We start from the raw sequence: 26,696 nt of genomic DNA on the forward strand, positions 1-26,696 counted from the left end.
CTATCCATCACTCCACTCCTCAGGTCCTTCTCTGCTCGCACCACATTTTCCCAGGCACTTCTGACTCTCCTCAACATTTCAGTACAATGTCCGTCCTCATAGTAGATGAAGAAGGCTGTGAGATAATCTGGTGAAGGCGCTCCCTTCATAGGATATCCGAACTGTCTTTGGACCAAAATAGGGTTGTAGTTAATACAATACCTAGCGCCTATGAGAGGTATGTTAGGGAAGTTGCCACAATGTTGGATAGATGGTTTAGTCTCAAGCCAAGGAAGGCGCCATTTTACGTTTCCCTCTCTCAAACCGGCAAAGAAAAGAGCCCACCCATTACCTCCTTGATGCGACAGATTCTCAGGTGAACTTCTAACATCGACTACCCCCTTAAATACTCGTGCCGTCATCCACGCATATAACGCCGGCAAACAACAAAGAATCCTCTTCCCTTTTCTCTCCTGGCAAAAACTCATAGTCCCATACACATCTGCGAGGACTGCTGTTACGGGGTTTTCTGATCTCGTCTTTTTTGCCACGAAGACATCAATAGCAGTGTAATCTACAAAGTCTTCCAGCTTGGGAAACAGGACAATGCCAAACACAGTGAGGGCTAGTACATCCATGAAGGTCTCCCATTCTTCCCTATCGCCCAGGTCGTGCAAATATTGTTCAAGGTAACCTTGTGTCAGCCCCCGAATTTGATGTCTCGTTATCAACCGGTTCTCCAATTCATTGGGCTGTAATTTCATTATAACAGCAAGGGTAGAAACAGAGGCATGATGCTCCAAGTGCTGATATGGCTTGGTACCCTCTAATGGCAAGCCCAGAATATGCTCAAATTCTTCTACAGTTGGCGCCAGCTGGAAGTCCTGGAAGGTAAAACATCTCAGGGGAGAATCATAATACTGAGCTAGAGCTGTAATAGCGGGCAACTGTACTTTCACCTCCATTAAACTCAACAAATTCCCATATTTCCTCCCGAAGGCTTCTCTCTGTATGGTCTTGAGTCTTCGGCCTAAATTTATCAACCCGGTCAAATTTCCAACATGTGTCCTTAGGCTAGACTTCTTTCTTAAAATGGCGGAGTTGGTATGCAGTGTAGCATCAGATCTGGTGTCAACATCCATCTCGTGTGAAGTCAAGTGTATACCTGTGATTTCCCCTAAAACCAACATGTTACTAAATGATGCATGAATATGATGCATGATAATAAAACAACACGATGAATCAAATGCATGCATGGTATGAAAATGCAATAACATAATTTTCGAAAGAGAACGAACAGCGTGAGGATTACAAGAATACACGTTTCTCCCTTTGTGCCCTAATAAAGGTTCAATGGCTTGGATTCGATGTCAAGTATATGCAATCTCACAAGGATGGTCTCCTGAACCTAGAGGTCAATGGTCACTAGAGCTATGGCCCCCTTCATAGCATCTCCACAACAGTCGAGTAATCAACTAGATGAGGAGACACAAGTGAAGAGAACAAACTCTAGCTGGAGTTCTCACGATAGCCAGACAGGAAGTACATCCCAGAATGACACCGCTACACAACTCCTCTAATTCTAAGTTACGCTCAGACCCGGGTATAGGGCCCCACTCATGATATGCACAAAGTGTGTGTGTGAAGGGAGAATGCAATGCATACCCAAACCCTCACCTGCAAAACAACCAGAAAAAATTCCCAGGCAGATCTAAACATGTTTTCTACCCTAGGGTTCCATATTCAACAATTCACATGTAGTTATTCCAACTATCAAACACAAAAAAAGAAAAAAAACAGGGGAAGAAAAACACAAAGAAAAATCATGTCAAATTCACGCATCTAATTAAATGGCCTGACTCTCGAGTCCCCAGTGGAGTCGCCATCTGTCGCAACCGGAATCGCGACGGGACGACGATCCAAAAAGAAAAACGGGTTTTGAAAAGAGATTTTGGAGTCGCCACCATAGTTTATTCTGGAAAACTACGGAAAAACCATAAAACGATAAAGCACGGTCCACGAAAACCAAAGATTGGGTTCGGGAGTCGGTTACGCGTGGGGAAGGTGTTAGCACCCCACAACGCCTGCCCTAAGGCAGTACCTTTAACTAAATGCACGAATATGATGTGATTTTCAAAATGTTTAACTATCCCCTAAAATAAAATTCTAAAATAAACAAAACATATTTTTTAGTTTTTTGGGCCCGACAAGGATTGACCTTGCTCCTACGTATTCTCATTCAAAATGAGAAATCAGGGTTACGTAGTTCTTTTAGAAAACTGCTTGAAAATTTTGTTTGAAAATTGTTTAGAAAATTTTGTTTGGAAAATGATTATGGATAAATTTGGATTTTTGGGAAAGTGAACCTGACAAGGGCTAGCCTTGCTCCTACGTATCTCCACTTTTGATGGAGAATCAAGGATCACGTAGTTCTGGGTAGCAAGACTATTTGTTGTTTAAAATTGTTGATGTTTTCGGGTTTTTTGAAGATTTTATACCTTTTTTTTGTATTTTGTTTAAGAAAGAGAAAAGGTTGTTAGCACAAGGACGATGCGTGCGACCACACATGTGCATAAACCTTTAAAACATATTTTTTGTTAATTTTACTTAAGGAAAAGAAAAGGTTTTTAGCACAAGGACGATGCGTGCGATCACACATGTGCCTAAACCTTTAAAACATATTTTTTGTAATTTTAATTAAGAAAGAAAAGGTTTTAGCACAAGGACGATGCGTGCGATCACACATGTGCCTAAACCTTAAAACATATTTTTTGTAATTTAATTAAGAAAGAGAAAAGGTTTTCAGCACAAGGACGATGCGTGCGATCACACATGTGCCTAAACCTTAAAACATATTTTTTGTAATTTTAATTAAGAAAGAGAAAAGGTTTTCAGCACAAGGACGATGCGTGCGATCACACATGTGCCTAAACCTTAAAACGTATTTTGATAAATTCCTTTATTTAAATTGTAAATATTGCATTATTAAATATTTTAGGATAGTAATATCTAGAATAAGTAGATAGAACAAAATAAAAATAAAAATAAAAGAAATAAATAAAACAAATGAGATAAGATAGACAAAAATAAATGAAATAGAATAAAAAAATAAGGAAAACAAACAAATAAAAATAACGAGCGTTGGGGGATCATGAGCGGGGAAAGGGCTGAATGACGAGCGCTCGTTGGGGACGAGCGTTCTGAATGACGAGCGCTCGTTGGGACGAGCGTTGGGACGGTCGTTGGAGTGAATGACGAGCGCTCGTTGGGACGAGCGCGTTGGAGTTGACGAGCGTTCGTTGGGGACGAACGTTCGTTGGGAAAGGGTTGAATGACGAGCGCTCGTTGGGGACGAGCGTTCGGTTGGAGTTGAATGACGAGCGCTCGTTGGGACGAGCGTCGTTGTTGGGTTGACGAGCGCTCGTTGGGACGAGGTTCGTTGGGGACGAGCGTCGTTGGGAGTTGAATGACGAGCGCTCGCTGGGACGAGCGTTCGTGGCGTTGAATGACGAGCGCTCGCTGGGACGAGCGTTCGTTGTTGTCGTGAATGACGAGCGGTTCGCTAGTGAGCGAGCGTTCGTTGTTGGCGAGCGTTCGGTTGGGAGTTGGTCACCAAATGGTCCGTCCAAGAAGTGGACGGACAGACGTTCGTGAGGAGGTAGGGGACGAACGTTCTAAAAAGGCTAACGTGCGTTATTTTTGGGCTTGGCCCACCCGGCTGTTTTCTAACCTAGAATTCCTTAGGGGTTCTCTCACTCTACACCTGCCTCCTCCATCGAGACCCAGGTCTCTTTCTCTTGACCAGGAAAGCCTAGGGCTGGGAGGCACGCCGCCGCCACCGGGTGGAACGGCCACCGCCACCTCCGAACCAAACCCGCCACCGCGACGAAGATGGGCACCGCGTCACCGCCCCCTCTGGACCAGCCACCGCGTCACGCCGCGCCTCGATCCAGCCACCCAGGGAGGGGTTCCTCTCTGGCGTCTCTGCGCCGCGCCTGCCTAACTGGCCGCCGCTTACCACCGCGACCCAGTCACCACGCCACCACCTCCTCCGATCTTGACATGGCGGCAAACCCAAACGCACCGGGACCGTTTCCAACCGCGGCGCCGTCAGCCTTGGAGGCCGCCACCGATGGGCTCTCCTATTCTACTCTTCTATTTTCTATTTCTGTGCTTGGGTTGTTGGGTGTTTTTTTTTTATGGTTGGAATGGATGAAGATTGTTGCTGGAGGTGAGGATGAAGATGGTGGGCTGGATATGGGTGTTTGGTCGTGTGTGTTGGTTATAGGAAATGGACGAAGACGAGGTGGTTTCCGGAGAGAGAGGTCCAAGGTTGGGGTATATTGGATGTGTATGAATGATGATGGTCGTGAGGTGTAAGGATGGTTTGGTTTTGTGTTAAGGATTGCCGGATGCATGGATATGGATGTGGTTTAATGATAGAAAGATGCAACAGCGAATTGGTGGATTATGCATGAATCCTCGAAATTCAGATTGAATAATGGGCATGGGAAAGATAACATGAACTTAGTGCAACATTAATTCACAGTAACAACACACATATAATCTTTGACGTGCATTCCAATATCATAGCTAAATAGTTTTACGTACTTCAGGGGTGGATTTCAACAATGAATACAATCACCATTTAAACACATACCTCTTGAAGCTTCCTTTAGTTTCTTCCGCTCTCCGTAGCCTCCTTCAAGTGCCCTTGCTCTTTCCAGTAGCTTCCTCTTTGCCCTCTCTGTAATCTTCCTTTCTTTTTTTCTCTCCGTTTGCAGCTTCTTCGCAACACTCCCAGTTACTCGTTTCGGGTCCCCCTTTCCCACTTCGGTCCCTTCCTCTTTCTATATCCTTTTTCTCACGATCGAATCATGGGTGATATCCTCTTCAATTCCCCAAATCCTCCTCCTTTTCGTTGTCCACTCCTCAGGTCTCTCTGCTTTCTCTGAGTGTTTTTTGTGCCAATTCTCTGTGTGTCCGAATCCCGTACTGATTTCGTACGTAAAAACCAAAACGCTTCTGCCACCCCCGCCACTCTGCAGAAAACCGTTTCTGCCTCCCCCCTCCAGCACATACCCTGCTCTTTTTTCTTGTCCCCCAAACCCAAAACATTCTCTCTTTTCTCGTATCTTTTGCTAAAGACAAAACGTCCCCTTTTCCTAATTCTTTTTTTTTATCATATTATATTAAGCAAAATAAGTTAAAAAAAAAATAAGATAAAATAACAATAGAAAATAAAATAATAAAAATGTAAGAAAAATATATATACATGTATATGGAGAAAAATAAGATAATATATGTAAATAAAACTAGGATAACACAAAAATAATAATAATAATAATAAGAAAAGAAATAAATAAATAAATAACAATAAATAAATAAAAGATAAAAACGAAAATATGAAATAGAAATAAAATAAGTAAATAGTATAATAGACTATAGTAAAGTCCAAAAGGTCAATCCGGACGAAATTTGGTATTGACAACACTATTTCATTAAATAATTATATTAAACTTCAAAATAAAGTTGACGATTTTATCTTAATAATAAAAATCGTTAATATATAATATATAATATAATTTGACATATCATTAAAAGGGTGTTTTTTTCCTTTTTTATTCTCATCATTGCTAATGTACATGGACAATAATACAATAACAACTCAACAATATACATATAAGAATCCCAAATCAACTAGAGTGATAGATACTAGTGAAGACATAAATAGTGATTGGGTCTCACCTATAGCTAATTGGCGTTGGGAAAGTTGGGACTTTCTTTTTGTTGTGTTCTCTTAATAAGAAAGAAGAAACTAGACCTGTAAATTGTGGGTGGAAAAGATAATGATATTAGGGGAAGAAGATAATTGAGAAAGATCTTTCTGAGAAAAAAAAGTGAACGTTATCTCACATATTATATATATATATATATATATATATATATATATATATATATATATATATATATATATATATAACACAAAAATAGAATTTCTAAAATATATTTTCACAAGCTACTTTGAGTTTTGTTAGTATAATTACTAAGAATTTGGTGATTTGCAAAAAAAATATTTCTTTTTTGGTTATATAATTTTAAATATAAATAAAAAATATTCAATAAGAACCAAATTTTAAATAAAAAAATAAAGATTCAAAAGTATAAATTAATTAAATATATTTAAATCATAAAAATAGTAGTATAATATATTTAAAATTGAGTAAATTACCAATAAAAGAACAAAACTTTTACTGCATATCTATAACACACGTACCAGGATAAATATATTAATATATTACACTACACATATAAAATTGGACTGTGCTTTTGCTTAAGAAACAAAGTTATAATAACAATTAATTAAGAAAAGGTTTTTTAAATAAAACTATACGTAGTTTAAAGAATAAATTTTCTTGTCATTAAATTAAGGGTTAAATATGTTTTTAATCCCTAAATTATCAAGCAAATTTGTTTTTAGTCACTCTTTCAAACTAAGTTACATTTTTGTCCTTCTCCTTAAGGAAACCATAATTTTTGGTCCTCCAAAATTAACGGTGTTAAAAATAAGCTGAGGTGGCTAACGGTGGTATGTCAGGTCATTTTTTTTTTACAGTGGTGAATTTTTTCCAGCTCCTCTCCCCCCTATGCCTCCGACTCTATCACAGTCACCTCCGGAGCCACCTCCGACGCCACCTTCGACGCCACCTCCATTGTGATCGCAAGCCGCCCCTTCCTTCCCACGGCCGTCCCCTGTGACTCTGTCAATGTTTCATTGCTTTCCTACTTTTCTTAACAAAGCTTCATTGCATTAGGATTATACTAAAGTGTGTAGGAATGAACATATTTTATATTTTGTTTCTAACATCTTCTATATAAGTAACTGTGTGCTGAGGAAATAATATTTAGTACGCTAATAGGCAGAGTAAATTCTCTGTGAACAAAAGTAATCTCAATGCTATAATTATGCAGAAAGATGTTCTAAAAGTTTGATGGTTTATTTATAAACCCGGCATAGTACCTAAATGGGATTAATTTGGAAATAGTTGCTGGTGTAGTCCTATTATTTGCATTTATTTAAGCAATAATTTAATTATGCAGACTCGTGAAATTTTGTTTTTTTTAATGGAACATTGATTGTGCAGTTGACGGGAAGCACTAAGCCTGCATATGCAGCTCAGATCTTGTTTGGCTCGACCATTCAGGTGCGGTTAGTTGTTATGGTTTTGTAATAATCCTCCTCATCAGGTGTTTCGATCAAAATTATTCACTGTGGTTTTTCATCTTCACTACAGTTCAAGACCTGCTGGAAATGATGTCATTTGTATTGACTTAGGTACAACTAATTCATGTGTTTCCGTCATGGAAGGAAAGGTAACAGTATGTGTATTCACTTTTGGATTGTTTGTTCGTGTATGTATGCTATTTGTGCTGACTCAAGATATATCTTTTTAGAACCCCAAAGTTATTGAGAATTCTGAGGGTGCTAGAACAACACTCTGTGGTTGCTTTTAACCAGAAAGGGGAGCTGCTTGTTGGTACCCAGCCAAACGTCAAGCTGTAACTAACCCGACAAACACTGTCTTTGGTACCAAGCGTTTGATCGGTAGACGATTTGATGATCCTCAAACACAAAAGGAGATGAAAATGGTTCCATTCAAGATTGTTAAGGCTCCAAATGGTGATGCGTGGGTTGAGGCTAATGGACAACAATATTCTCCTAGCCAAATTGATGCTTTTGTTCTCACCAAGATGAAGGAAATAACATAAGCTTATCTTGTAAAGTCAGTTACGAAGGAGGTAATTATTGTACCGGCTTATTTCAATGATGCTCAAAGGAAATCAACAAAAGATGCTGGTAGAATTACAGGTCTTGATGTGCAGAGAATTATCAATGAACCCACTACTGCTGCACTTTCATACGGAATGAGCAACAAGGAGGGTCTCATTGCTGTTTTTGACCTTGGAGGTGGAACATTTGATGTATCCATCTTAGAAATTTCGAATGGCGTGTTTGAGGTATGCTGATTTGTCTCTTCTACGTCTTTCATTCCTTCTTAACTTCTCAAAATTAATAATAGGACGAGATTGTACTGACATCATCTTCGTATTAAGGTGAAAGCAACAAATGGTGATACTTTCTTGGGAGGAGAGGATTTTGACAATGCCTTGTTGGATTTTCTGGTGAACGAATTTAAAAGAATTGAGAGTATTGACCTTTCAAAGGACAAACTTGCACTATAGAGGCTTCGTGAAGCTGCTGAGAAAGCCAAGATAGAGCTATCTTCAACATCTCAAACTGAGATCAACCTGCCTTTCATTACTGCTGATGCTTCTGGTGCTAAGCATCTGAACATAACATTGACTAGATCTAAGTTTGAAGCCTTGGTAAATAACTTGATCGAAAGGACCAAGGCTCTAGGGGACGACAATGGGAAGGAATGGGCGGCTCACGATCACGACAAAAATGTTCAAGGTGGCATCGGAGGTGGCGTCGGAGGTGGCACCGGAGGTGACGTCGGAGGTGGTACCGGAGGTGGCATTGGAGGTGGCATCATAGGTGGATGTGGTAGAGTCGGAGGGAGAGGGAGGGGAGCTGGGAAAGTGTGACTAGTGTCAGCAAAAACAATGATGTGTCACACCACCGTTAGCCACCTTAGTTTATTTTTAATGCCATTGATTGTTGAGGACAAAAAATTTCTTTAAGGAGAAGGTCCAAAATGTAGCTTAGTTTGAAAGAGGGACTAAAAACAATTTTGTTTGATAGTTTAGGGACTAAAAACATATTTAACCCTTAAATTAATTATTTGCTAGTGTTCTTTTTACCTTATATATTTAAAATATTTTACTTATATTTAAATACACTATCTTACAATGGTATGACGAAAAATTCATAACATATATAGAAGTATTTATTATAAGAAAACAATAAGTTGTTATAGTAATTAGGTTTAATCATTTTGGAGGTCCCTATTTGTACATATTTGTGTTAATTAAGTCTTCGTATTTTGAAAGAGCTCAATTGAGTCCTTTTTCTATAAAATTGAATCAATTATAACCTTGCCATTAATTATTGTGGACGCGTTAAATTTAGTGTCAGGTGCCATGCTGAGCTAGCCATTAATATCCATATCCACGTGGGGGTGTGGAATTAATTTATTTTCATCAAAAACATGAATTTAACACGTAATGTCGTTTGTTCACCTCTCATCGCAGGCCACCATCGCCTGCCTCCACTGCCTTAGTGGCTTTGTCGAAGAGATCCGCGCCGACTCCTCGTCGGGCCACCGTCTCAACCCTTTCCATGACGACCATCTTTCGCTCCGCCGATAGGGATTTCGTCGCCGCCGTCGTGATGTTGCTGGCAACCGCTCCCCCTTTAACTTCGTCATCGTTCTCCGGGACGCCCTGCGAGACTAGTGATGACATGAGACAGTTTTAAGGTAGTCGAGAAAGGAGGTGGTTTTCTAGCAACAAAGATTTGAATAAGTATAAGTGAACAAAATAAATGACAAACAAATACAACCATGAGTGAGGTGTGTGTAGCGCCTGTACCTCCTAACAGAATATAAAGTTGTATCAGAAAAAAAGACAAAAAATGAAACAAAATGAACTTATATATTTCTATTCAATTGGATTGGGTTTGCTGGTTTGATTGAGTTGTTGTGGAACCTTTCTTTCTTCTTCTTTTAGCCCCTCACAAGCTAAAGGTTTGAAGATGTCAAGAAGCTCCAACTTGGATAAATTGGAGTAAAATAATCGTGGAGGGAGCGCTTTAGTGAAAATTTTTTTTAATTGATGGGATGATGAAACTTGTAAGAGGTGCATGAGACCAAAAAGTAATTTTCCACGGACGATGTGACAATCAATCTCTAAATGCTTCGTCCTTTCATGAAAGACCGGATTGGCTGCAATATATAATGCACTTTGGCTGTCACAATAGAGGACATAACGCTTAGTAATAAGAATTCTCAAATCACCAAGGAGGAAAGAAAGCCATTGATGCTCACAAGTAGCAGAGGCAAGTGCCCTATACTTTGCTTCTACAGAAGATTGAGAAACTGTAGATTGCTTCTTGGTTTTCCAAGACACTAAAGAGTTGCCAATGAAAAAATAACAACAAGTGATGGAACGTCGTGTATCAACACACGTAGCCCAATCAACATCACTAAATCCATGAAGTTGTGTTGAGGACTTGCGACTAACAAATAAACCTTTTCCAAGGCATCCTTTTAGGTATCGAACCACTCTCAAGGCAGCTTGAAAATGAGTTTGATTTGGTGCTACCATGAATTGATTGAGTTGTTGGGTGGCAAAGACTATATCAGCTCTTGTGCTGGCTAAATAGATGAGACGTCCTACCAATTGTCTGTATGACAAAGGATCAGCTAAAAGACCACTAGAGTCTTGATGAAGACACAAATAATCATCCATTGGAGTGGAAGAGGGTTTGCAACCCATGAGGCCAGAATCTTTAATCAAATCCAGACAATATTTGCGTTGACATATAGAAATTCCTTTGCTAGAATGAGCCACTTCTATTCCTAAAAGGTATTTCAATTGACCAAGATCCTTTATCTGAAAATGAGAGTTAAGGACGGTCTTAATTTTAGTAATTTCATAAGCACAATTTCTCGTAAGCACGATATCATCAACATAAACAATGAGAGCAGTGAAAGCAGAACCAATAACTTTGACAAATAAACTATGATCAGCATGTGCTTGAACATACCCAGAAGATAGCAATAGAAGAGATAATTTTTCATACCATTTGCGACTTGCTTGTTTCAAGCCATAGAGAGACTTTTTAAGCTTGCAACAATGATTAGTAGGATGACCAGACAGTCCAAGAGGAATTACCATATACTCGTCTTCTGAAAGGTCCCCATGGAGAAAAGCATTGCTGATGTCGAGTTGTTGTAAGTCCCAATTGTGGATTGATGTCAAAGCTAGAAGAACCCTAACAGTAGCCATTTTTATGACAGGGGAAAAAGTTTCCAGATAATCGACCCCTTCAATTTGTGAGTACCCTCTCGCAACAAGGCGAGCTTTCTAGCGTTCCACAGATCCACCAGGCCTTCGCTTAATTTTGAAAACCCATTTGTATCCAATGGGTTTGACATAGGGAGGTGTCGGAACAATGTCCCAAGTTTTGTTCTGCTTCAAGGCCAAAATTTCGGCTTGCATGGCCTCCTGCCAGCAATGTTGGGTAACAGCCTCTTGATACATCTTTGGTTCTTCCTCTCGATTGAGACACATCAGAAAGTGAGAATAAGGAGAAGACAAGTGAGAATGAGTGACGACGGACTGGAGAGGATACAAGATCTTTGAAGGGGATTGGTTAGAATCCTTTGGAACAATGGTCAAATCACTGGAAGAAATGTTGCAATAATAATCATCAAGATAGCTTAGGCGAGTGGTGATCCGGGTTGAATGTCGCGGAGTTAGAGGGGAATTTGGTGGTAGTGATGAGGGAGAGGGTTGATGGTGCGGTGAAGGAGGGTCACTATGAAGAAGGTAAGTTAGGATAAAGAGTGAGATCTGGGGAGTCTATAGGCTCATGGTAAGTGGGTGATTCAAAGGAATGGTGGTTGGAATAGTATATTTCAAGTTTTGGAAGGGTTTGAATATGAATTGAGCTGGTGTCATTGTCTGGGAGTGCATTGGTAGTAGATTGTGAAGCTGGACAGGGTAGTGAAAAAGGAAAAAACGTCTCATTAAATGTAACATTACGTGATACAAAAATTTCTTTGTTGTTGATGTCAAAAATGACATAGCCTTTGGTTCTTGTTTGGAAGCCTAAAAAAATCCCATGTCTAGAGCGGGCGTCAAATTTTTGACGAGAAGGATTTGTTGATGCATAGCAAAGACAACCAAAAATTTTAATCATAGAAAAATCAGGAGGTTCTTTGTACAATAATTCAAAGGGAGTTTTATGTTGAATAACAGGTGAAGGAACACGGTTTATTAGGAAAACTACATGTTTAATAGCATAAGACCAAAAAGGTGTGGGAAGGTTAGATTGAAACATGAGGGCCCTAGCCACATTACGAATGTGTTGATGTTTTCGTTCCACACGTCCATTTTGTTGGGGGTATAAACACAACTTGTTTGATGTAAAATGCCCTTTGATGAAAAATAATCTCTTTGAAAAAATTCAGGTCCATTGTCCGAACGGATACACTTAATGGTGGTATGAAATTGATTTTCAATTAAGGCAATAAATTTTCGAACATGCTTTTGGACTTCCCCTTTTGATTTTAATAAGACAACCCATGTAAAATGACTAAAATCCTCAACAATAGTTAGGAAATATTTATGACCATGAAAAGATGGTTTAGAAAAAGGTCCCAAATATCCATATGAACTAAATCAAAGAAATTGGAAGATTTACTAATACTTGGGGAATATGACAAACATTTTTGTTTAGCTAGATGGCAAATGTCACAATTGTCATCAACATGTTTAGAAATAAAAGGAAAATTCATGTGTAAAACATTGAGACGTTTCTTGGAAAGGTGTCCTAGCCTGATGGGAGGGGTAGTGAAATTACTGATGAAGGAGGCTTTAGGTGTTGTTAAACTCGCATGCTGGTTGATGTCCAAGTGATAAAGACCTTGTTTCAATTTACCCAAACCAATCATCTTCAATGACCCCATTTCCTATAAATTACAGTGGACACTAGAAAAAGGTGAGAGAATATTTTTGAGAAAGAATGAGTTTAAAAATAGAGAGCAAATTAAAATTGAAATTGGGAACAAAAAGAACATTATGGATTATAAAATTTGGGGAGAATTGAACAGAGTCCGAAAAATGTGCAAAGACAACAATACCATTGGGTAAATTGATTTGGACAGGTTTAATTTTAGAATAATCAAAAAAAGAATCTAAAGAGGAGGTAATATGATCTGTTGCCCCAGAATCAATAATCCAAGGATTGTTGTTTTGTGAGTGTGTGACAGGGATAATGTGTGTATTGGATAAACAATGATGAATACGTGATTGTGTAAAGGATGTGGTGCAAAAAACAAATGAAATACCAAGCTTAGGGTTAGAAACATGTAATGGACCAATTGGTGAAGACACTTGAGTGATGTTAGCCCGAGAGTGTTGGACATAACTTGTACCATCAGTATCAGAAGGTTGTGGCTGGAGAAGGTTGATTAAAGTTTGATATTGGGCCTGGGTCAAGTGAAATCCGGATCCATTAGAGGAGGATCCCTTAACAGAAGGGTTGTGGTTGTTGCTGATTTCTTGAGTGGCACTGTTGGCAGAAGCAACACCATCACGTTGATTAAAGCGAGGACGACTCGGATATCGTGGATGACCCAGTGGGTACCCATGCTTGCCATAACAGGTTTCAACAATATGGCTGGTGTGGTGGCAGTATACACACTTCTTGTTGGAAGCATTGCGTGTATTATTGCTTGTAGGACCCCTAGGAGGAACTTGACCGCTATTTGTGAAATTGTCATTGGTAATGATCTCCTCTCTACAACAGTTCTACAACTTCGGAATTTGTAAGTAAACCTTCACAAACCATGAAAATACTATCATACTGCATTCGTGTATTTATTTTAACATTATTTGTTCATATTGAAGGTATTTGTATCACCTCTGCATCGATAGAAGGAATGCTACTATCCATGGATTTCTTGATCTTGTTATAATTCAAAGTGTAGGAAATAAATCAGAGGAGGTGCAAAAGTACTTGATAGAAATGTTTGAAAAGGCTGGTAAAGAGGTCTATTTAGCACCTTACTTGCATAAGTAAGTACATAATTTTTGAATTTTTCATGACTAGTTTAAAAGTTTCTTTTAATTAATGTTATTCTAACTTGTAGGGATTGGAAATTGCTAGTTATTGTTCCTGATCGTTCTCTTGTAGTTCTCTTATGTTCCTTGCATAAGAAAGCTAACACATTGTCCATCAAAAATATATTAGAGGCGTAAGTTTTCCTTTCCATTTTGATTCCCTCTTATATTATTATTATGATGTAATTGATGTCTAACTTTTGTATAGGTCTTTGGAAGCTCATTCAAGGTTGCGAGGTGTTTCATCTGTTTCTAGGAAGAAGATGCAAATAATCACACCTCATGTAAGAGAAGTTGACCTTCCTTTGTTTTGTGTTTTGTGATTGCTATTTTTACGAGGAATTGGCTGTGTTGTTTGTTTTGTGAAATTTGGTTTAGCAAAATATACAAAGCTACATGATGCAAAGGCTAGCTAGAGTATAATCTGATATTTTGTGTCTTTGGTTTGAATGAGTCTTGATTATTTGTATTTAATTTGTAGTGTCGACGTCAATTGGGCAGCTATAAATGTGGGTATTATGTAATGAAACACATGCATACCATTATTTGTACAAACATTACTGAATCATGGAATAAGGTATTAAAATACTAACGTAATACTTATCCAATTATTCATTACAATATTGTTTTAACTCTATTATTTTATTTGTAGATCTTTAATGATTCATCTCCCATAGAAGTTGCAGACATTGAAGACATTAGAAGGAACTGAGCTTCTTTTATTTTAAGTGTTAGTAAAAACTTGGCTACAATTCAATAATGTATCTACATTAATGTAATAGTTGGATTTAATATATAGTTTCATGTATAAATGATGTATTAAATATTATTGACTATTTAATGTTTGAAATGAATTTTATTTTGTTAGTTTAATTACATTTGTTTATTTGAATCTATATTGATTATAAATTGATTGGATGAGATGATAATACAGGAATATTATTATAATTTGATTGGATGTCAAATGTAATAATCAATTTTTTTAAAAACAACACATATTATAACGTACTAAACTATGATACGTTGATCACATAGTATGACCTACTTCAGAAACTACGTAAATTTCTACTACGTTATAAAATGCGCAAACTTACTATATCGTCCAGAACTATGTCTCCAGTAACTACGTTATTAAAGATCATTTTTGTACGTTATAAAATGTTATTTTTCCACTAGTGTCAAGGACCTAATTGAAACAAATTTGCACAAATAAGAACTTCCAAAATGATTAAACCTAGGAGTTATTAGTCGATAAAAAGTAACAACGGACACAATCTATCTTTTCTTGAATCAAATTTAAAATAGGTTATAATTTTATTTTGAGAAAATTTTAAAAATAATGATGAAATGACACATTTATATTTATTTAATATCCTATAAAATAAAATTATTATAAAAAATTAAATTTCTATATTTATTTTAATAAAAGAATAAAACCTAAAAAGGATAATATCACATTAATATAGAAAAATTGTGTATAAAAGCATATTGTTTTAAATCTAAAAGTTGCGTGGATTGTATACTTTACTCATTGAATAAAACTTGTCTTTGTTTGATTTTTCAATAAAGAAGAGTAGAATGTAGGAGAATTTGGGGAATAACATTACATAGTTATTCAAATTAAAAGCACAACATGAGAAAATTAATACAGGAAGCTTGTGAGAATGTGAAAGATAGCATTACATTTTGGATTTGGTAGAAACTGCAGTGGTATCAAAGACTTTGAGGAAAAATCGTGTTCTTGGGATAGAAAGCTTGGACTGCAAAATGGTTCCAATGGTAGCAATCAGCTTCCTCTTCACTTCTGAATCTATGCCACCCATTGAAACTATCTCAGCATATGCTGCTGCTTCCTTGTTACCCTCAAATAATATTGGCACTGAAGATTTCAGTATCACCATCACAAACTGCACAATTATGTATAAGCAAGTCACATTAAATACCAGAGAATATTCACATAAATATGAACTAGAAAAAAGTATTCCTCAAACTTCTTTTATATTACTTTCACTCTAACTTTATTTGACTATTTAAAGATGGAATCTTTTTAAAGTATCACAAAGAGAATTTAAGTTTAATTTACTGTTCAAAACTAGCTTTGTAATGTAGGATTGTTGTATTAATTTATTATAAATTTTGATTGATATATAATTTTTGACATATTCTTATATCAAGTTATAAATACTTTATGTAAAATTAAATATTTATGAATGATCCCATGATAATAATGATATAATAAATATGATAAATTTTATTAGTAAGGAGATTCAAGAATTTGGAAAGCTTAATACAAACCTAGGACCTAAGAGCATGTTTAGTGTAAAAAGATTATCAAAACAATTATGCAAAATTCGAAGTTGAAGGAAAGGAAATAAGTAAAAAACTTCTAATCTAAACCCAATTAATAACCTTTACAGACATTTAATCATGAAAACAATAAACTTATTTTAAACATAATTCAATATTTATATAATAAGATTTTTACCTCGTTTATATATTATAATTTAGTGTTATCTTGATTAACATAAAACTTCCAACAAGCAATTAAAAAGAATTCAACAATTGAAATCCACAAAATCACGTGAAATTTTCAAAACTTATAAATAGAAAAGTATTAAGAAACAAAATCAGACAAAAAAAACATATTTTTAATCCTAATACAAATTTAACTAACGAAATAAAAATAACAATACAAATTAATAAAAACATACTAATCGAAAATAAAAAATAAAAAGACTAATATAATTAGACAACATGAGGTAGATTAGGACTAAATAAAAATTTGAAAGACTTTTTTTTTTCTGATATAAAACAAGGATTTTATCAGATTTAACCATAAGGCAGTCCTTAAAATAAACTTTAATACATATTAAAATATTAAAATGAAAATTTATATCTAATTCGTATTCATAAAATTAGTTTTAAAAATGAAAATTAATGATTTTATGATAAGAGAGTGAAATGTAGTAATGGGAGTTTGTGGTACGTGAGGAAGATAGATATTTAATGGAGTGTGTGTGTCTATATTGACATAATGGCTAGGTTTCTAAATGTCAATGGTGGTGGCATGTTGGTGGGTGTCCCACAAACCACTTTTTCCATTATCAATTCCCTTTTCACACGTGATACAGACAGAACAAATTCCAAGAATCTTATAGTGCGTTTTATCTTTTTTTTTTTTTTGTAACGACACATCTGTCTTACTATAAAAATTATCATTTAAATAAATTTGAGTATATATGTTATGTTTTGAAGTTAATTTAACTCATCGTTAAACAAACACTTTTTGCTGACATTCTATTACTTCAGAGTTTACAGAAATTAATGATTTTTAATTGTTCTTCAGGCCATTTGTGGAAAATAACATTAATGTTTTAATTGCCCTTCTCATTATTGTTTATATGAACTGGTTGACAATTACAAATCAAGATCCAACAGTTTATTAATTCCCCGGTCAGCCAAGTTTTTGGTCCCATGATAACTAAAAGAGTGATCTTATTATAGATTGTTTACGAATGTTTTCACTAAAAACAAGCATCAATATGATAAGTGTGATATGATAATAGCATTTTTTTTTCAATGAAAAGTTTTAATGACACCAGAAGAAAATCTGCGTCATCGTAAGAGAAGGAGACTATTGCTTAATTAGCTACATGAAAATCTTTTTCAACCCCTCAAATTCTATTGAATTTAGAGGTAACCATAATTTTAAGTGATTCAGATTCAGATTCATTATAAAGATGAACATAAATTCAGATTGAAGAGGAATTGTTGAGAGAAATGAGTAGGTTATAGAAAAGGAGGGAAATTAAGGTATAGAATTACCTTTTCAGGTTTTCCGATGATAGTAGAGACAGCAGTGGTGAGTTGAGAAAAGACAGGGTTAGTGTCAACTCCATCTAAGTTAAGATTGGTGATGATGTGCAGGCAGGGCATGTTCCTCCTTTTAATTTTCAAGGCCTCGCTAGGTTCACCCTATAAATACTGCAAGTTTCAATAAATATATATAAATACTGCAAGAGTGGTAGGTTCACCTATAAATACTGCAAGTTCCAATTCAAATATATATATAAATTAAAAAATATAAATAACAATTTCAATACTATACTTTTATTACACTGGCACAAGAGAAAATCCTTTCTACATCACATAATATTACATTAAAGTAAATTACTACGATGTTAAGAATAACACATATTTTATACATGATATTCTCTCCTTAATTCACATAAAAAGTTCAAAAAATAAATTCTCTCAACTGGATAATTCTTATTTTTAGTGATTTTTTCTCAAATAAATTCTTCACTTTTTTATTTTAACTAAATTTTTATTTTTTAAAATTAAAATAATTAATTTTATATCGTTAGTTTAACACCATTAAAAATAGCGCTACATATCAATTCGTGTTTTATAAATATTTATTTAATTATTTTTTATTTTTTAAATTTTAAAAAAATATCATATATCAAGTTCATATTGTATTTTTATTTTATCTCAATTTAATTTTAATTTTTTTAAAATTAAATAATTTTATTTCTCTCCAAATTTAATACTTAAACATCTACTTTTATTACAGTGACACAAGAGAAAATTCTTTCTACATTACACAAGATATTACATAAAATATTAAGATTCACACATAATACATTTTTTATACATGAGAGTTTTCTTATTAATTCATACAAAAAATCCAAAAAAGAAAAAAAAAATCTAACTTAAGTAAAAGAATAAAACTTATCTCACTAGTGACAGTTTACAATTTCAACACCTGAACATCTATTTTTATTAGTGTTACATAAGAAAACACTTTCTATATCACAAAAGATACTACATTATTATTATACTAGATATTACACTACACTAGATTACATGAGATATTAATTATGTATATAAATATTTTATAAATTTTATACATTATTAACTTATATATTAATAATAATAATAATAATAATAATAATAATAATAATAATTCAATTAATAATTAATAGTTTAAGCAAAAATTTAATAATTACTTAATTTCAATTAATAATATAATTAATTGGAAATAATATAATAAATTGTAATAATAACTTTAATTTTATTTTAATGAAAACTAGTAACTAATTTAATAATAATATTTCATGAAATTATCTGAATTTAAAGAATACTTAAATATTAATATATATTTTTTGTTAATATTGTTTTTACAAGGAAATAATATAAAAATAGTAAATATAGTTAAAATAGGATAGCTGACTAAAAAACTAATTTAAAGTTTAAAACCTGAATTAAAAATGTATAGTAATTATTTTAATTTTATATATTTTGTCGAAATTACTCATTTCCTGATACATATTTAAATTATTTGATTTGACGTGATGACACTATAATGTAAATAAAAATTTCCATTAAAAAATAAGTAATAATATAGCAAAGAATTAATAATTACATAATTTCAATTAATAATATAATAAATTGTAATATATATATATATATATAATAATAATAATAATAATAATAATAATAATAATAATAATAATAATAATTGAGGACGCGTAAATAACAAATTTTTATACATGGCATTCTTTCATTAATTCAGAAAAAAGTTTAATAAAGACATCTAATTGCATACGTGAATATTTTATAGTTGCAATTTTTGTTTAGTTTTATTTTTTGTTAAAAACTTTGTTTTCATAGACCTTAATCTTTCATCAATGGTTTCTTTATATTTCTTTTTGGTAGAAAATGTAATATTGTTCTGTTTGTAGAGTCATTCTAATTAGGTTTATGTTTATTTTTTACCTTTTCCTTTATTCCAGATTGAGAATAAGTTTTTCAAAAATATATGTATCCTAACGTATGATATTCAAATTGGATATCTGTTTGCATTCCTCAAAAACTTGGGTTTCAGCATGTCAATTTGCATCGAATATTTAATATAGACAAGTGTATTATTAAAAATTGAAAATTATAATTTTTTTTAAACTTTTAACAATATAAAAATAAAAATGAGTAATGATTTCAACTTCAACATTCTTTCAAAATTAAGACTCATATTGGCAACCATAACATCCAAAAAAATATAGGATAAAGTCATATTATAGAATACTCACGATTAATAATATTACAGTTAAGTTATGAGAGAAAAGGGGATATGTTTATGGCCGATCGGCCTTACAAAAATACTACAGAATTTAAACTTTATAAAATGAAAGACTAAACCGAACGGTTCTTCAAGCTAACTACAACCGAACGGTGTACAAAAAGATATATACACAAACCGAATGGTCATACAGTACTATGTACAAACCGAACGACCCTAAATTAAGAAGATGGGGGCTCCTCGCTCAGCACTTGCTCTAGGGAGTCTTCATCGCCTTCTGCTCACATCCAAAGGATGATCATTGTAGTGAAGAGAACGACCGAACGGACAGGGAAGGACAAGACAGAAAAGTAGGGTAAGCTAGAGTAATTTAATTAATCCATACAACACATTATTTAACAAAGATAAAAGCTAGCAAAGAAAACAACATATCAACCATACAACCATCATGTACATGTTTCAGGCAATAACTGAGACACATAACAAGCAAAGACCGACCACGTAAACTTGACCATCCGGATTGTATGAACTGTGTAGCTAGACGTTTTTGCACCCAGGTGGTGTAGTAGTTGGGATGCTCTCAACAGTTGCCACCCGAGGTAAGTCCGTTATGTTGTCGCCCATCTCACCCTATGGACTCTAGGACCTCCTGTCGTTCTCACACATGAGTTACTCCTCTCTACTTGAGAATGAGTAATCATAGAACATCAGGATAAACGACACTTAGCATGACCACATTCATACTTTACCATTCCAAACCATTCATGAGACATTCCGCCTTGGAATTCTCTTCCACATTACTTTAAAGCATTTTCATACACATATTATATTTTCACTCATAAGACCGAACGACCCTGTGAACGTTGGTGACCGAATGGAAGTACTGCTTTAACCTATGAACATAACCGAACATTAAACCCCTGAACCCTTTTTAACTTACACCGAACACTATTGGCTTACGTCGAATGCTACTGGCTAAGACCTATCGCCTTAAACAGAACCCTTACAATTTATACCGAATGCTACGTACAAGACTGAGTTCTCTTGAAAAGTCCGAGTGCCAGTATAAACCAAACACTCTTCAAGAAGCCGAGTGCCAGTACCAACCGAACACTCTTCGAGAGATGGAGTGTCAGTACAGACCGAACACTCTTTAAGAAATCGAGTACCAGTCTAAGACCGAACACTCTTTAAGAATCCAAACGGTTATGAACTGGAGAGTCTCTAAAGAGACTGACCTAATTATGATCGAAAGCAGAACAAGGCTGAATGGTCAACACTAACCATTTCAGCGTTCTACATAATTATGCAGAACTTCTACAGAATTATGAACAACACCCAACATGACCATTTCTAAACACTTTGGCTAACTTCTAATCCTCAAAGCTTGAATCATATATCAATTCACACCTAATCAAATATACTTAAACTTCAAAAACACAAATATAGAGAGTTTCATGATAGAAAGCTTGAAAGCTTGTTACGGTAGGACTCTTCTCGCAAAATTTGTCTTTCAACCTTCATAGCCCTATGCACCACAACATCCAAGTTCTCATCATCATGGAGCTCCACAATGTCTTGGATGTTTCTGTTGAGACCGCTGATAAATCTTGCTATTTTTTAGTATTCAGTTTCATTTGTATTGTTAGTATGATATAAGAGCACTTCGAGCTTGCGCGCATACTCTTCCACACTTCGTCTACCTTGAATAAGTCGTTGGAGCTTAATCAGGAGGTCCCTAAGGTAGTATGGAGGTACGAATCGCTGATACAACAAGTCCCGAAAATGTTCCTAAGAGCTCGCGCGTGAGCTCTTGGTGGTGTTTTTGTTCATCCTAAGTAGCCATTGCATGGCGTATCCCTCTAAAGCTAAAATAGCTAACTTTACACGCAAATGTCCCTCTACACTATACAAATAAAAAATATGATCTACTTTAGCTATCCAATCTAAAAATACAGTAGGTTCGGCTTCTCCTTTGAAAGGTGGCAAAGTCAACTTTGACATTGCATTGCTTTGGTCCAAGGTGTGATCTTCTTGCTTCTTCTTCGATGAACCATGCTCATGATCATGTGTTTGCTTCCATTTCCCTTTACCTCCGTGTCTAGCCGCTTACTAATGGAATCAAGTTGGTGTTGCATTTGTTGAAATGCCTTCATCATATCAAACTTGCTAGATGTACCTCCATGATGACTAGCTCTATTAGAAGAGGAATGGCTTGAACCTGTAGACATTTCAAAAAGGCACAAACAACAACAATCTAACACAACAACCACGTTAGAATTAGTGTGAAAACAACAGCTAAAAGTGGCGTAAACAGCAGCCAAGGTTCACTCCAAAACACCAAGAAATGATGGCTCAAGGCTCACAGTTTTATGGTGAAAGAAAGAACAAGATCACTCCCTCACTTGCACTTTTTTTTCAAGATAGTAATATATCTCATAAGTCCAGATTTAAGAGTACCAGCTCAAGGCTAAAGCAAGTGGAAAGATGTACAATCCAACATCAACACCAAAAGAAGTCCAAACCAATACAGCACACGGTAGAAGCCAAAAAAAATGGATGACAACAACAAGACAAATGGTGAAAATTGAACCTAAAAAATCAAGAAACTTGGCACAAAACAAAGGGCAGTATTCTAAAGATTTATGAAAGACAAAACAACAAGAAAATGGAGTCAAAACAGTGGCACAAATTGAGCAAGACAACAGCAAACAAATTGACACAACTAAGAGGCAAAGCACATCAGCATACTATGCATATATGAAGAGTAAGATCTAGTAATGATGGAAATAATTTTGGCAAACTTCAAACCTATATATTCTGTATGTTTTGATGATAAAAGAGGCTTTAAATGAATGATCAACACACTAGAAACATCCAGCAAAGCTCGACCAGAATCATACAATTGCAAACAGTATTGAAATTGCTTGAAATTTTTTTTTACAGCAAGCAGCAGTGGAAATTTTGTGTCTCGGCCAAGCACATTCAAATTGGAAAGTGTGTTTGATTAAAATGAAATTTGGAATTGTTGAATGCCTCTATTGATACAGAACATATAAGCAAAGTTCACGCACTTAAATACTATGGTGATCAAACTCAATTCAATATACAAGCATGAAAATGCAAAAATTTATTCTTAGCTATGCAATTTCAGAAATGTTGTGCTAGAAAACTCCTAAAGAGGAACAAACATATGACTCAAAGAAAAGCTAACAAGAAATAAAAGACATATACAATCCAGCCAAGACAAGAATAAAAGCTGGAACAAGCACACAAAATGGAATAAGGACACCTACTTGTTGAAGACCTCTAATAGCATTGTTTTGCTTGTGCAGTAAGTTGTTTGTGCCAGCCACTGGAACAACCACAGTTTAACACCTCCAAGCACTGACTTCAAGCTTCTGGACCATCCTTAAGATTTTGTGGATGTTGTATCACGTTCCAGAGAAGAATTCCAGCCAGCCAAATACATCAAACAACAAGCACAATGCAAAACAGTTAAGAAGTACAACAACAACAGATACTAGATGAACACAGGTTGAAACATAATTAATTTCGTATAGAAAATGAACGAATTGAAACAACATAAAAGCTAGACATTGAAGTAGACATGCAAACGAAACTTTAAAAAATATTTCATGCAAAACGGATAAGAAATGAAGCTAAACTGGACCAAACAAAATGGAAGTAGAAACAACGTTTTTTTCTGGACGCGCAAAATGAGTACTGAACGAAAAAAATTAAATGCGAAATAGTAAATGAGAGAAGTGAAACGAAGTAAAAGCTAGAAATTAAAGTAGACATCTAGACAAAACTTTTAAAGTAGACAGAAAATGGATAAGAAATGAACTCAAACGAAAACAAACAAGTTGGACAAGCATGCAACATGCGCCAGCTCTCGAGAATTGAAAAATGCTTGTCTACTCTAACATGCAATTTCTAATAAGGATCAAGCTCATGGCTCTAGATACCACATGATGGAGAAGTTCATGCCTAGAGAGAAGTATACTAATGACATTTAAAAGAATGAATGGAAAATAAAAGCGAAAAAGAGAAAGGAGGAGGAAACTTATGACTCGTAGACACGCCACTTGAGAGAGGACTCCAAGATAAGTGTCGAAGAAGGACTACCACTCGCTTTGCGCAAGATAAGGTCTGCCCAAAATGGACTAGAGACAGAAAACTATCTCAAGAGGAATGCAAATTTGCAATTCAACTCAAAGAAGAAAGCTATGCTACCTTGCACTTCCATCTAAGACGCCTTTCTTCCTCTTCTTTTCTTTTAAGACATAACCGTGAGAGTCCCACATTGCTTGTGCTTAAAGGAAAAGAAGGGTTTATAAGCTTTTATTCTACTAGAAATAATGAAAAGAAAACAAAGAGGCAAATACAAGCCTTTGAAACCTATTCTACTCTTTTTGTGTTTTTGTCACTTTGAAACTCTTCATTGTTGCCCCATTTATGATCATATCATCCCCCCAGGTTGAAGAGGATTTGACCTTGAATCTTGAAAAACCTGCAAGAAAGAGAGATGAATGACTTATTTGTTTTTATAATCCAAAGAAACTCCTCCTAGATCAAATGTTAACCTGCAAAAAACATCAAATATTTTGTGAATGAATTGATGTTGACCAAACAATGTATATAGAAAAGGAATTGTGAAAGAATGGGTCTTTGAAATTGGATTTATTTTCTTAGTGGAAACTAAAAATCCTTCTTTAGAAAAAGTTTTATATTTGTCTTGAGTTAAGTGTAAAAAAGAAAACATTAACTCAATATGTGGTTTGGAAATGGTGTGTGAAGAAGTGATAATAAAAGATGAAGCTGAGGGGTGAAAGTGAAGCTGAGGGGAAGAATTCAACACACACTTACTGCTGAGCGGTTTTTTACCGCTGAGAGCCATTATTTTGGGCTTAGGCCTACTTCTCCGTAATTTTTAGAATAGTATATAAGCTTTAGGACGTCCTAGGGTTTGTATCTTGGGCAGAGTACGAAGCAAAAACACACCTTTCCACCCCTTGGAGGAAGATCTTGGATGCTAAGGCTACCTACTCAACTTTCTAGGGTTCTATCTTTCACTCTTTCATTGTATTTCATCTAGTTTCATCATGAATATGGTGAACTAAACTCTTCTTGTTGTTGGGGAATCAATGTAATCTTTTGAAGCTCTCATATATCGAATTTTGTGTTTAAATATCATATTTATCATACATGCTTTCTTTCATCATTAGTTAGGGTTTTTCCTCTTTGCTCAAAGCATGCATTGTTTTACTCATTTGATGTCATGATTATTGGTTTTATTTATATGGACACATATGGTAAAATCTAGATCTGGGGAAACTCTCCCAACAGTAGTATAAACCTAGACATAGGAATATGATGGTTGGTTGCCGTTAAGCTTCCGTTCACTATAATGCATGATTAATTGCTAGGGAGACAAGACATTGTAAACTAGTGATTATGATTAGGCTTTCTTCGTTGAGACATAGGGTTTAAGGTAATTTAGAGAGTGGCATTAACATTGATGAAAAGAATGATGAATTCCTAAAATATATGAGAGTGGATAAGATGAAATTGATTGCCGCAACAACATACTCATCCACATATTTCAATTCACGTGTTTTGTTTCTTCTTTCCCATTGATCATCACATGCATACATGTTTACTTTTTGTCTTTTGCATTTGAAACTTATAACATTTTGTTCTCAAGTCTTAAATAATCAAGAAATCATATAACTAACTAGGCCGTGAGTCTTTTGGGAGAACGATACTTGATCTTACCGAGTTTATTACTTGATACGATTCGGTCACACTTGCCGAGGGTTAAACAAGTTTTTGGCGCCGTTTTTCGGTGTTCATAAATTTTAAATTTGTCATCAATAACACATTGTCCATTTTGGTGCTCTCCACCACACAGTTCACAACCTTGCACAATTTGATGATGTTGTGCCTGTGATACATTTTGGAGTTCCTTTGGTAGTTGTGACAAATTTTTCATCAGAGACTCAAGTTGTTGAGTCATAATTTTATTTTGGGCTAATAAGACATCTTGGGATTGCAATTTCAAACATGCCTTTCTTTTGGGTTTGCACTCTCTCACTTTGGACATCGTTTTCACTAGATGCCATATTTCGAATTATTTCATGTGCCTCATCAGGTGTCTTCCAGCTAATGTTACCTCCAGCTGAGGCATCTAGCGTAAGCTTTGTGTGAGATTTTAAACCTCCTAAGAAAAGGTTTAATTGAGTAGGAACGTCAAACCCATGAATAGGAGTTTTTCTCATCAACCCCTTGAACTTATCCCATGTTTGACTCAACGAATCTTCACGCTCTTGTTGAAAGGAGGATATTTCCTGTTTGCCTTTACTTATCTTGGATTGGGGGAAATATTTATGCAAAATCTTTGATACAACATCATACCAAACAGTTAGACTTCCCTCATGAAAAGAATTTAGCCAAAGCTTGGTATTTCCAGCCAATGAGAAGGAAAAAAGACTCAGTCTGATTGCTTCATCTAGCACATGTAAAATTTTTACAGTGTTACAAATCTCATTAAAAGTTGTCAGATGATCGTAGGGATTTTCGTGTGACAGTTCAGTAAACTGATTGCTAAACAAGGTGAATCAATGCTGACTTCATTTCCATATGAATAGCATTCACCACAGGTCGGGCTATACTGTTGAAAGATGAAGGTACAAACACATAAGCATAATCTTCCAACATACGCCTAACTCTTGGTTGTTCATCATTATTTCCCTCCATATCCTTATCCTCTTGATCAGATGAATAAAAAGTGTTGTAAGTAGCAGACAAGCTAGCT

At 35.2% G+C, this 26,696-nt stretch overlaps 2 protein-coding genes, 1 non-coding gene and 1 pseudogene across 3 annotated transcripts; 3 read left to right on the forward strand and 1 right to left on the reverse strand.

Moving 5' to 3' along the window:
• The first annotated feature begins 3,870 nt into the window (after window positions 1-3,870).
• On the forward strand, window positions 3,871-8,589 carry LOC124830635 (heat shock 70 kDa protein, mitochondrial-like; annotated as a pseudogene).
• Window positions 8,590-13,320: 4,731 nt separating this feature from the next.
• Window positions 13,321-14,506, forward strand: LOC148202190 (uncharacterized). The gene is made up of 5 exons (XM_088109550.1): window positions 13,321-13,499; window positions 13,582-13,749; window positions 14,003-14,078; window positions 14,276-14,371; window positions 14,447-14,506. Exons 1-5 carry the CDS (start codon window positions 13,321-13,323, stop codon window positions 14,504-14,506), a joined length of 579 nt encoding a protein of 192 aa, XP_087965676.1.
• An 819-nt stretch (window positions 14,507-15,325) lies between these two features.
• On the reverse strand, window positions 15,326-17,790 carry LOC124830636 (uncharacterized). Its single transcript, XM_047304410.2, has 2 exons — window positions 17,620-17,790; window positions 15,326-15,701 (listed from the first exon to the last, which is right to left on the reverse strand). The coding sequence occupies exons 1-2, from the start codon at window positions 17,728-17,730 to the stop codon at window positions 15,474-15,476; spliced, it is 339 nt and encodes a 112-aa protein (XP_047160366.1). The 5' UTR covers window positions 17,731-17,790; the 3' UTR covers window positions 15,326-15,473.
• Window positions 17,791-26,134: 8,344 nt separating this feature from the next.
• Window positions 26,135-26,241, forward strand: LOC124830637 (small nucleolar RNA R71). Its single transcript, XR_007028202.1, has one exon. It is a non-coding gene; the product is annotated as a small nucleolar RNA R71 (small nucleolar RNA).
• Window positions 26,242-26,696: the final 455 nt, after the last annotated feature.

This window comes from Vigna umbellata, chromosome 3 (genome assembly GCF_029865625.1).
Source record: "Vigna umbellata cultivar VRB3 chromosome 3, Vumbellata_1.0, whole genome shotgun sequence".
Lineage (NCBI taxonomy): Eukaryota > Viridiplantae > Streptophyta > Magnoliopsida > Fabales > Fabaceae > Vigna > Vigna umbellata.